This window comes from Paroedura picta, chromosome 6 (assembly GCF_049243985.1).
Source record: "Paroedura picta isolate Pp20150507F chromosome 6, Ppicta_v3.0, whole genome shotgun sequence".
NCBI classification, from domain to species: domain Eukaryota; kingdom Metazoa; phylum Chordata; class Lepidosauria; order Squamata; family Gekkonidae; genus Paroedura; species Paroedura picta.
In genome coordinates, this window is record NC_135374.1 from 109496641 (window position 1) to 109509163 (window position 12523).

At 45.9% G+C, this 12523-nt stretch overlaps 1 protein-coding gene across 2 annotated transcripts in view; it reads left to right on the forward strand.

Moving 5' to 3' along the window:
* The window catches only part of GPC6 (glypican 6), a 947632-nt gene extending 937656 nt beyond the window's left edge, over positions 1-9976 (forward strand). For both annotated transcript variants that reach the window (XM_077343885.1, XM_077343886.1), the window contains one exon: positions 1286-9976. In XM_077343885.1, the coding sequence (XP_077200000.1) occupies positions 1286-1488 (203 nt within the window). In that variant the 3' untranslated portion in view covers positions 1489-9976. The remainder of the gene's footprint in view (positions 1-1285) is intronic.
* Positions 9977-12523: the final 2547 nt, after the last annotated feature.

Consider the following 12523-nt stretch of genomic DNA (forward strand, 5'->3'; position numbering starts at 1 on the left):
TGGTTCCAAGCAACCGAGGCCTTAAGACGTAAGGAATTGGCCCCATAAGCAAATTCAAAACCAGTGTAGATGGAACAAGACTGGTGAGATATAGTCCCTCAACCCAGTGTCTCTATGTGGTATGGGTCCTTTCCCAACATTAGATCCAATTAAAGTTGCCAGATCCATCAATGCTGCCAGCAGAGGATGGAGGGTACATTCCAGAAGCTTACTTCAATGCCAGAAGAACTCCAGAAATTAACTCAACATGTTGACATCACCCAGAAGTGATGTTGAGGTCAAGGGTGATAGAAATTGTTTCTAACCATAGAGTTTTGCCTCAAACCAGAGTGTTACCCCACCATGGGTGACATCAGCATGTTGTGTTAAAATGTGGCATTCTTCCAGTTTCAGGAGTTTAATGGGGAGTTGGGCAGGAAAAGGAGTGTTGGGAAAGTAACCCTAACCCTAGCCCTAACTCAGACCAAGTAACCTGACAGATCCAATGAGTCTTCAGGGAGGGCAGTTTATAAATATAATAATAAATAAATAACTGATGATGCTAGGATGGCGTAGAAAGCATGTTCAACCATACATCAATATTCCCTGCTACTCCATAATTGGGATCCCATGCTGCCTCTCTCAGTGATGCAGCCTTCTGGAGAGGGTGACTTTTTGCCAATTCCCTCCTCTTGCAGAAAGCAAAATTTAAGCGGGCAAAAAAAATGCTGCCATGAGAGGAGAGAGGGCAGGAAGTTTTTTTTCCACTGGAGCCAGTTTTGTGTAGTGGTTAGGAGTGCAGACTTCTAATCTGGCATGCTGGGTTTGATTTTGCACTCCCCCACATGCAGCCAGCTGGGTGACCTTGGGCTTGCCACAGCACTGATAAAACTGTTCTGACCAAGCAGCAATATCAGGGCTCACTCAGCCTCACCCACCTCACAGGGTGTCTGTTGTGGGGAGAAGAATGGGAAGGTGACTGTAAGCCACTTTGAGTCTCCTTTGGGTAGAGAAAAGCAGCATCTAAGAACCAACTCTTCTTCTTCTTCTTCTTCTTCTTCTTCTTCTTCTTCTTCTTCTTCTTCTTCTTCTTCTTCTTCTTCTTCTTCTTCTTCTTCTTCTCCTCCTAGTGCAACTCTGCTTTGGATCCAAGCCAGTGTGTTTGTCTGGATTTGGGCATCTGTTCTTCCTCTCCCTCCCCTCCCCACTTCTAATGTCTCTCCAGGGCTCTCAGAATGGAACGAGCACTAAAACAACTTGTATTTTATTCCTCCCTACCCCCACCCCTACCCCTTTGCTTCTGTAGGCGAAGAAACCAGCGGCTCAGGAAGCGGTAGCGGTTGCACCGATGATATTTGTCCCACTGAGTTTGAATTCATCACTACGGAAGCGCCCCTCGTCGACTCGGACAGGCGGGAAGTGGACTCTCCAGCAAGCCGATCTAGCCGTCCAGCCTTCGCGTGGTTCCTCATCTGCTTGGCCCTCCTACTGCAAAGACAGTGCAGATAATCCTGGCTCGAGTCAGAGATGACTACCTTTTAGCTATCGAAGAACGAAACAGCCAACTTCCTTCTTTTCTTATACTCTTGGACTACGGCCCGTGCCACAAACCCGGACAGTTTTGTACCAGAAGAGAGCGGCGCCGAAATCTGCTCCCCTTTGTGCTTTCCCAAAGAGTACCAGGTGCCAGACGGAACCGTTTCCTGCGTCCCTTCCGATAGCTGCAAAGACCAAGCCCGCTTCTCGGAAATCTCTTTCTCCGATTTTTTTATTACAGGAGACTTTTCAGAACCATTTGTTGTTATGCTGCAGGAAGAAAAGAGGGTGGGGAAGGGGAGGGATGCAAGTTGTGTGGTGGGTTGTTCCCCCTTTACCGAGAAAAAGAAAATAAATCTTGTTCAAAATCAGGCTAAGCCCAAGGCCAAATGAAACAAGAGGAGAAGGCGAGGCCTTCTATTAAGAGTGCTGCTATATCCTCAAAATTCTCTTTACCGTTGAGGGAATGTCTCTGCGTTTTGTTTTCCTTTTGTCGCGCAAACTGAAGTGTGTAATAGGCCGTCGGTACAAAATGTGCCAATATGTTCATGGCAAAAACAGAAGGACGGCCTTCTAGTGATAGAGTAACGTCCTTCGGCTGGCGATAGCCACATTGTTCACTCCAGGTTTAATCGGAATGCTAACACTCCTTGTCCTAATTGGTTTCTTCTTTATCCATGATCTGTAAATGGCACAGGACTCCACCTGACTGCTCCCCCTCCCCGGTCACCTGTTTGCTGTGAAGTCTTCACACTTCTCAGACATATTTGGACTCAAGGGTTCGAATAGCAGAATTTAATCTCTTCCGGCAGAAGCTCTTTCCTTTCATTGCTGGTTTGGCAGCAAGTAGAATTTTCGGCCGCTGCGTTCGCCGCCGAACCAAAGCGGCAACTCTCCAAAGGAACTGAGAACCACCCACCAGATTTTTAAAAAGTGAGTTTTGCATAGACACGGCATCTTCCATCTCTCTTCGTTTCTGTATGAGAAGGGTACTCTGTTGCAAGACCATTGACCCCAAAATAGACCCAAGACTGACATGGAGAATTTCTTTCACTTTTTTAGTCTTAGTATGATCATCTATTTTTATATATATAAATATATGTGTGTATATATATATATATCTATAAATCACAGATTTTAACTTCTTAATTACAAGCTCAGGGTTGACACACATCTTTGTAAGGAAAAAAAACGTTTTGTCAACCGGCTTTTGCTTTTGTTGTGCTGCTTGGACAAAGGAATCCTTCCTCTGGAGATTGGCAGATGCAAAAATCAAGAAGAGGGTAGGGTTTAATTTTTTTCCTTTTTGCATTTTCAGTTGTCTGCTTCGTACAGGGTTGCAAGAGGGTGGTGCTTTTAACCCCCTTTTTTTTTGCATGTGCATTTGTGTGAGCGTGCAAGAGATGCTTACTTGGAATAGCGTAACCCGGTTAAGACAACCGCACCCCTCTATCCCAAGTACACATCTGGACTGCAGTCTCGATACAAAACGACATTTTGGAAGTCGAGGACGCTGATTCTGCTCCCATATGATAAAGGCATCACATCAGCATTAATGTCTCCTGTCTTGCCACCAGTGCTGACCTTCATTGAGCCACCCTGGCTGCCCTTCTCCAAGGCCATCTTGGCTGGGTCTGAGGATAGGTATACAGGAAGTGCCTCCACAGCACAGGAAGTGATAACAGAGTGAGACACACTTGATGCCACCTAGGGTTGCCAGATCCACTGATCCAGGCGAGGTTCCCACTTCCCAGATACGTGTCACCCGCCTGCCGCTCACCCCCTTGACTTACCTGAAACCAGAAGAACACTGCATGTTAACACGACGTGCTGACATCACCCAAAAAGATCATAGAGTTTTGCTCAATGCCAGAGTGTCACCTCCTCGACCTTGCCAATATGCTGACATCTCTTCCAGGAGACATCAGTATATTGCATTGCTCCAAGAAAACATCAGCCCCCACACCCCAAGAGCAGCACTGATGAACCTGGCACCCCTCTCTCCACCTCCCGTGTTGAGTTGTTTGGGTGTTGAGCCACTCCTGCTTGCCATGTTGTTCCCCCATGTCGTAGCCAACCAGCCCAAGTTGTCTTCTCTTCTAGCCCATGTTGTCCAGATATCCAGTAGCTTGCCATGTGCCAGTATGCAGCCTGCTGTGAATGAGTCATCCAGTTCACTGGCAACCTGTTTCAGTGCAGGCTGTTGGATCGGTACAAGGGAAGGGTTTGCAACCATGCGCTCAGCACGGGGGAAGTATGGCGGCAAGGGAAAGGAGGCATCTGCTGATGTGTGCCGGCTTCTCCAGCCCCTGCCCTCCATGTGTACAGGAAGCACAGTCACAGCCCAGACGACCGATCAGGAGCCAGCAGGCCTAAGCCAGACCCTTACTACCTAAGCTAATCGAAACAGGCTACTTGCTTGTTTTCGATAACCCTTTCAGGGTTGATAAAGAAAACATTAACGAAACACGTTCAAGCGAACTGCTCACCTTGCAGTTTGGACATCGGCGGTGTAAATTGTACATGATTTCAAAAAACTCGTTTCCTCTTCTAATTATAATTAGCTATCGATTTAGTAATGAAAGTAGTAAGCTCACAGCACAAGTGTATAAAGTATAGTTAAGCACTTTTACAGCAAAAAAAAAGAAAAGAAAAAAAGAAAGAAATGAACGGTATATACCATGAATAATGATCTGCTATGTCAAATACGAAAACGAAATGTAGAGTTTTTGATTTTCAACAAAGAGATTGTATTCTATTTTTTATTATTTAAAATTTTATACAATCCAACCTTGTCGGCCCTCTCCCAAGTTGCACCCATTGTACAGATACATTTTGGACTGTGTATCACTCATTTCACAAATACTGCTTTGACTGCAATCCAAACATGGGAAGTAGCCCTGTGCTAGATGGTACCCAGTGGTCGCAACCAATGTAAATCCCATTAATTTCAATGGAAGAAGTATGGCTGATTTCCTCTGGACTGAGACCTTCAGGGCTCCCATGTCTACCCCATCCATTCCGAATATCTAGCGGAGGCCATGGCTATAATGGACTGCCTTACATTGAAACCATCTGGTAGCTCATTCAGCTATAGTGCCCCAGGGCATTAAGTAGAAAGCACTTGCAGGATTCCCAATTTTCACTGGAGATGTTTGGGTTGACTTTTCAAATGGGCCTATCTGAACTTTTAAAATCATAGGATCATAGAGTTGGGGGGGGGCTGTACCTGCCATCTAGCCCACCTCCCTGCTCAATGCAGGATCAGCCTAAAGCATCCATGATAAGTATATCTCCAGCTGCTGCTTAAAGATTGCCAGTGAGGGAGAGCTCACCACCACCTTAGGCCGCTGATTCCACTGCTGGATAGGCTGCCTAAGGAGGGGATAAGTATGCCCTTTAACAAATTTTCCATCAAATCCCTTAATTCACACATTAAACCTTTTAACAAATCCCCCTCAAATACCTTAATTCACCTATTAAAATGACCCATCCCTTAATTCACCCATTATCTTTATATTTTTGCAGACTTGATGGACCCAGGCCCTCTGTTTTTGCAGAGAAATGCGACCACAGGAAGTGCCATGTAAATTTTTCGTGGCTGAATTTCTCAGTTGCCATTTTCTGTGGTTCACTCTGAATGTCGGGAAGTGCTTGTGTAATGGCGAATAACCACTGAAAATGTTAAGAGGGATCCTCTGTCCATGGAGATGCAGCTGAAAGTATCCCTTTGATACGGGCTCCCCGTCCTTCCCCAGTTGCAATATACAGAGCTTAGACCAGGGGTAGTCAAACTGCGGCCCTCCAGATGTCCATGGACTACAGTTCCCAGAAGCCCCTGCCAGCATTCGCTGGGAATTGTAGTCCATGGACATCTGGAGGGCTGCAGTTTGACTACCCCTGGCTTAGACTGTGGCTTGTCACCGTGAAAAGCAACATACACACTCCCTACTCATTGCAGTGGCATGTAGGGCCACAGAGATTTTTCACATGGGAAAGGATGTTGAGGCATAAGTCCAAGAAACCTTTGCATTAGAGGGGGAATGCTGGGAAACTGTGGACAATTGAGAAAAAAATCACCAGGGAACCTTCTTCTGCAGAGATTTCCTTAGATGCTAAGAAGGGAACACCAAGGGACAGTGCTTGCCTTTATACCCCACCCATGGGGATCCCTGCTACTACAGTTGGACACCAGCCCCTCCTTAAAAATTCCATTAGCTCTTGTCATCCTACTTTTACCCCCTGCCAGCTCCAGAGACAGTATGTTATCATGCGCATGGCTGGAGATCTTATCTTAGACCAGACCTCTGACCCTTCATCTGGATGCTGATGCCTAAGAAGGTGGCCAGTGCAGAATAGCTAAGGCCTTGATAAGCTTCTGATCAAAGCTAGGTCTGCCCTGTAGACCTCCACCTTTGCTGTTCTCCATCTAGGGACAATATGATAGGAAGGCCTTGGCTTCTATGCCCTGTTGTTGGACCTCCAAAGGAACGTTGGCCACTGTGTGAGAGGATGCTGGACTAGATCAACCACTGGTCTGATCCAACAGGAGCCTTCTTATGTTCTTCGGTCCTAAGCAGAGTCACAACCTTCTAAATCCTCTGAAGTCGATGGACTTGATATAACTTGGTATAGCCGTCTTGCATCATGCGTCCACCATAGCCTACTGAATTAAAGATATGGTTCCCAGCAGAGGCTCCTCCATGCTATGGCTGGGTGTGGAGAAACGGTTCGTTCTAGAGGATGCTCTTTGTAAGGTAACATCCTCTTGACGTCACCCTAAATGGTAGCCCATTTCTCTGGAAGGCTGGTCATTTATTTATATAATGACAACTATTCATTGCAATTTAAGTTGCAATTGCCTCATGGCGACCACATGAAGTTCTACCTCCTGGGATATTCCTAACAAGAGGTGAGCAGAGGTAATTTGCCATTGCCTTCCTCTCCATAGCAACCCCAGTCTTCTTTTGACAATCTCCCATCCAAGCACTGGTCATGGCCAGCCCTGCTTTGCTGCTCAGCTCTAAAAAGGTCAGGCTAATTTGGGCTATTTAGATTACTGTTTTTGTCTGGGTTTGTTTTACCTTTTTAAATTATGTATACAGATTATTAACACACACACACACATCTCTTGTACCTTACATTGCCTTGCAAAACAGTATCCCTTTGCCTGTTCCAAAATCCCTGCATACACATTTGCTTTGAGCAATGTCAAAGCAGTCATAAAACAGTCCAATGTCACCTAGTTCCGTTCTATTTAAATGTAAGTGGAATATTCCAGTTCCGCTGCATCTTGCGTCTGCCTGAGTGAGAGGTAACACAGAAGCGGGTAGAACCCTCTCAGCAATGCCAGAAAAGTGAGGGAAGCTATAGTTAGGGGGTCTGTAAATCAGGGAGGGGAAGAGGTCGAGATCACCAACAGAAGCCCACAGTCACCATCCGCCCGTATTCAGACAAATTGTGCCGCCAACAGCTGCCAGATTCGTGTCGTGGTTAAGAGTGGCAGCTTCTAATCCACAGCGTCGGATTTGATTCCCCACTCCTCCGCACGCGGCCAGCTGGGTGACCTTGGGCCAGTCAGAGTCCTGTTACAGCTGTTCTCGCAGAGCAGTTCTGTCAGGGGTCTCTCTTTCAATCTCACCTACCTCACAGGGTAGGGAGAGGAAGGGAAGTAAGCTGCTTTGAGAGCCCTTTGGTTAGTGAAAAGCAAGATATAAAACCCAACTCTTCATCATATGATCAGAGTACTTTCTGTGAGAATAAAAGAACGGGGAGCTTGTTGATTTGTTGTTTGGGGCCTCTTATGATAATGTAGTTTAGAACTGGATGCTGTCATAATACATCCTGGCCTCTAGGGGGTGCCACTAGCTAAAGCCAGGAGTAAAGGCTGCTTGGCTATCTTTTAAGATGACTTCCTGATGGCAAATCATGTGCAGATAAGGTTCCACTCATTTCTCCACTAATCCATGTGTAAGATCAAGCTCCACTCGTTTCCCCCTTCCAATGGGCTGCGTTAACATTTGAGCCATGGGGCCATTTTGTTTTATAGACAGGGCCTGAACAAGACAGGTGTCTTTGCTGCTTCATTAAGCCCAGGCTTCTCAACATACATGATAACCGCCCACTCACTTCCACTATTGGTTAATTCCCCCCAGAACACAGACTGCTGTTTACAGCTGCTAAAAGTTGTCTACGGTTATGACCCCCTATAAATGGGATGCAGCTTTGTGCTTAAACAGGATCCTCAAGCACTGTGTGTGTATCCATAGCACACTCTTGCCCACATAATGCATTGTGTTGGCATGCTAACATTGCATGCATCGTGGGACTGCAGCCGTAACAGCCCAATATAAAAGCAATGCAAAGTTACACGTGCTCGTTCTTCTTTTTCCGTAGCATCACGTTTAAATCCCGCTTCAAGGTCTGAGTACCAGAGTACTTCTACATGGCTGCATTGCTACTCCAAAAATAGTCAGGCTGGGTGGCTGATGCTGTTCTTTGTGGTATCAGCTTCACTGCTTCTCCAGGTACCGACACCACTGGCATGGGGAGGAACCAGTTCTTCGGGTTGACCCATGTTCTGCATGCATACATTGAAGAGGAGTGAGATCCAGCCAAGTGGAAAGGGCTGTTATTCTACTCCATGGACAAATCAGAATCACACAGAGCTGGAAGAGAACAAACAGAGCCATCTGGTCCATCCGCTCCAGCCCCCCACCTTCCTGTGGACTTAGAAAAACATGCTCCTGACAGGTGCTCATCCAACCTCCTCCTAAAAACTTCCAACATAGAAGACTCCACCACCCTCCAAGGCAGCACATTCCATCTATGAACAGCCCTCACTGTCATAAAATGTGTTTTTTAATATTCAAGTAAAACCTCCCTTACCATAATTTGAATTAGTTCTCTTATGGATGAATAAAGGTGGTGATTCAGCCATATATTCAGCATGAGACAAGTCTAGTAGCAACATGGGAGGCCAACAGTAGCAACAAAATAAAAAATTATTTTTAATCTGCCCTTCCCCTAAGAATCAGGGTGGATAACGATATATATAAAAACAGTAAATTAACATTAAATGATATATTGAAACATTCTATAGTCAAATTAGTTCAAAGCCGCCTCTAATTGCCCAGTTGTGGAGGGAAGTATAGATTTCAAATATGGTGATGCTTAGCTGATGTTTTGGGCAGGGAGGCCAAAATTTTGATGGCAGAATTTTGGTGTCAATAAGAATTTTGGGGTATTCCTTTCTCAAAAGAAAGCTTTGACTCTTCTGAGATCCTCCTGGACTCACAGCTAGCTGTTCTACTGCAGACCAATACGGCTACCCTCTAAAAGTACCTTTATGGCAAAGTTACCCTCAAAGAACTCCAGTCTTGACTGAGTCCTAAATAAATTAGTATCAAAGTTGCTGAATAATTCTAATTCAGGAATTTCATGATACAGTCTTCCCTTTGTATGTGCACAGGACAGCCATGGAAAAGATTTCCAAAGTTTTTTAGTAGCCTAGGAGCACCCCTCCTCCCTCTAGCGCTTTTCTGCCAAAATTATCACATGCCCAGGAGGAGGGGGGCTACATCTTCAGTTCTCTCCATACGTATGGAGACACCAAGAAACTAAGGCTCCAGAGAATTCACTGAAGGGTAGGAGGGAGAGATGTGTGCCTGAATAGAAGCCTGCTTGATGAACAGCTGTTGTGGGTAAATGCAATCCTGTTTTTATCATCATGGCTTCCTTGCAGACCCACTTTGGGAGATTAGCAAGCTCACTGAGCAAAGAAGGTAAATGTGAAGCTCTCAAAGGAAGAAAACATGGAGGACCACCTTCCCAACAGTCTAAGTCCAATGGCACTTTTAAGACCAACCAAGTTTCATTCAAGATACAAGCTTTCATGCACAAGTACACTTCTTTGTTGCTTGCATACAAAAGCTTATATTTTGAATAAAATTTTGTTGATTTTCAAGGTGTTGGACTCAAACTTCATTCTGTTTCTTCAGACCAACATGGCTACCCATCTGGATCTATCTACCCAGCAGTTGTTTAGCAACCCACTCAGAACTGTCTTATAAAGGAGCAGGAAGCTCTCTATGGGCAACCTGATGATAGTGTGAAGGATGCTACCTCTGCATTGGGAGACAGCCACTGATCGGTGATCCTAGGGATGAAAAGGTAACATGTCTTCATATACCATGCTGTGATCATGGTCCATCAATTCACATGAAACTTGTATCAGGGATGAATTTGTCAGCTCATGTTATTTTGTCTATTTCTTCGCAGTAGGCACGGTGATCACTGTGTACGAGACGGGCATATAACTCTCAAATATTCCCTACAGTTTGAAATGTCTCTTTTTTTCCACACCTCACACTGTCTTGGAATGTGAAGGAGCTATTAAATCTACAGAGCGTGTTGAATTTCGGAGTTAGGAAATAAAAGTTGAAAACCTGGTGCTCCTAAATGCAAGTTTCTATATCATTTGAAGCGCTTCTCTTTACACCTCCTTTGCTTATCATAACTATTTGCCTACTGGAAAGTACTGAATGCTTCCTGCGGTATAAGTCATATTTCTTCCTCCTCTTCCAGTTATGGTAAGATACAGGGATCAAAGCTTAAGTTGGTGTTCCCAGTGAAGATTTACAGACAAGACTGCAATGGCTGGGATAGCAGATCTGAACTCTTACAGAAGAACGTCATTCATTTAATTAATGAAGAATCATAATGAGGGGACTGTGTCATTTTCTTGGAGTTGCCTGTATCAACCGTACTGCAACCATATGGGGATGGGAGGCCACCAAGGATGTCCAGGGTTGCTACGCATAGGCAGGCAATGGCAAACTAGCTCTACTCATCTCTTTCACTGAAAACACTACAGGTGATGGGGTAAGCTTCCCCCCCTCAAAAAGAAAGCACACATATGCCCACAGACTCAGAATCGTGTCCCTCCCCTCAGTCAGAGGCTGTTAGAGGCTTCCTTCACAGCAGGCCAGAAGGAAGGGGAGGGTTGTGGAATCCTGAGCAAGAGCAATAATTGGCCCTGAGAGGAGTAAATTCTACCAATAGTGGACTGAAAAACCTTCCACATGTTGTGAGAAGTGCGCTATGCATTTTACTATATTAGAATAGGGGAAAAGCCCGTTGTACCCAGGAATACAATGGGAGCTAGTACACATGCCTGTCCTGTGGCTTTCCTGGGTGTTGATTTTGAGATCCAGCGTGTTGGGGGTGATTAAACAGCAATGACTCTAATCTCAAGAGCCCAGATTGATCCCCCACTCCTCCTCCATGTGCAGCCAGCTGGGTTGCCAACCTCTAGGTGGGGGCTTGGAAATCTTCAGGAAGAACAACTGATTTCCAGTTCTTCTGGAGAAGACAGCTAGGAGGGAGGGAGAGAGATCAGAGGCTGCACTGGGTCTCATGGAGCTGGTGGGCAGCCTTTACTCCTTCTCCCCTCCCCCCGAGACTCTTGAAGCCCCACCTCAAACCGTCAAGGAACATTTCTAACCCAGTGGTCACCAACCTCCAGATGAGGTCTGGAGACCTCCTGGAATTGAAGTTCATCTGCAAACTATAGAGATTAGCTTCCCAGGGGAATATGGCTGTTTTGGAAGGGGAATTTTGCTATGACAGCTCATCTCCAGACAACCAAGATCAGTTCCCCTGGAGAAAAGGGCTGCTTGGGACCAGAGGAAGAGAAACAGATGGTCCAAGATCGACGCATCTGTTTGTACACAAGTAGCTGAATCAAGGCTATAGTGAGTGGCTGAAACACAAGACACTGATTGCTCTTTCCCCCCCTCCCCCGTTAATGGTGCCACTCACACCAGTGTCCTCTGTAGCCTTTCTTTTGGAGAATCAAGATTAGAGACTAATTCCAGTGACCTCAGTGAGGCTCAGGTTCCAGTCCATGTTTCTGGGTTGTCAAATGCTGCCGCTAACTATCAGACTGGGAGAGGGGGGTGGAAATTAGAAGACACTGATGAAGCTGCAATTAAGTTTCAATGCAATTAAAAAATGAACTCTCCTTGAATGCATAATCTAATTTGTGAATCTGCGTACAGCAGCATCCTTTGGTGGTGGTGGGGATACAGGGAGGTCAAACCAAGTGTTGCAACCTGCAAATCATTGAATATATTAAACAAGAGGGAACCTGCAAGGACTACCAGGAGGCGTCCCATTTCCTCCTCCCCCGCTATTTCCTTTTCCCTTTTACTGAAATCCCCCATAGCCTCTCTCCTTTTTTTGCTCCATTCTTTCATTCTAAGGTTGCCAACCTCCATGTGAGGCCTGGAGAATCCCTGGAATCACAACAGATCTCCTAACTAGAGAGATCAGTTCCCCCTTAGGGTTGCCAGGTCAAGGTTGGGAACTTCACAGACTTAGGAGCCTTAGGAGACCAAGGTTTGAGGAAGCAACCAAACGTCAGCAGGGTATCATGCCGTACAGCCATTTTATCCCAGGGGTGAGCTGATCTCTATCATCCGGATATAGTTGTAATTCTGGGTATTCTCCAGCCTTCACCTGGAGGTTGGCAACCCTAGTTCCCCTGGAAGAAATAGCTGTTGGGGGGCGCTGTACTGAGGGTGGGCTACATATTCAGAAGGCAGCCCTGTCGGTCTGGAGAACAGTTAGATTTTAGTCTAATCACGACTTAGAAACTGAGAAGAATTTCAGGATGTAAGCTCTAAGGCAGAGGTAGTCAACCTGTGGTCCTCCAGATGTCAATGGACTACAATTCCCATGAGCCCCTGCCAGCAAACCCTGGCAGGGGCTCATGGGAATTGTAGTCCATGGACATTTGGAGGACCACAGGTTGACTACCCCTGCTCTGAGGTGTTGCTGGATTCTGATCTAATTAAATCAACATATGGAATTTGGGGTGCCAGCCCCCAGGTAGGACCTGGGAATCTCCGGTTTTACAGCTCACCTCCAGGTAACAGATCAGTTCCCCTGGGGAAAATGGCTGCTTTGGAGGGTGGACTCCGTAACATTATACTCCACTGAGGTC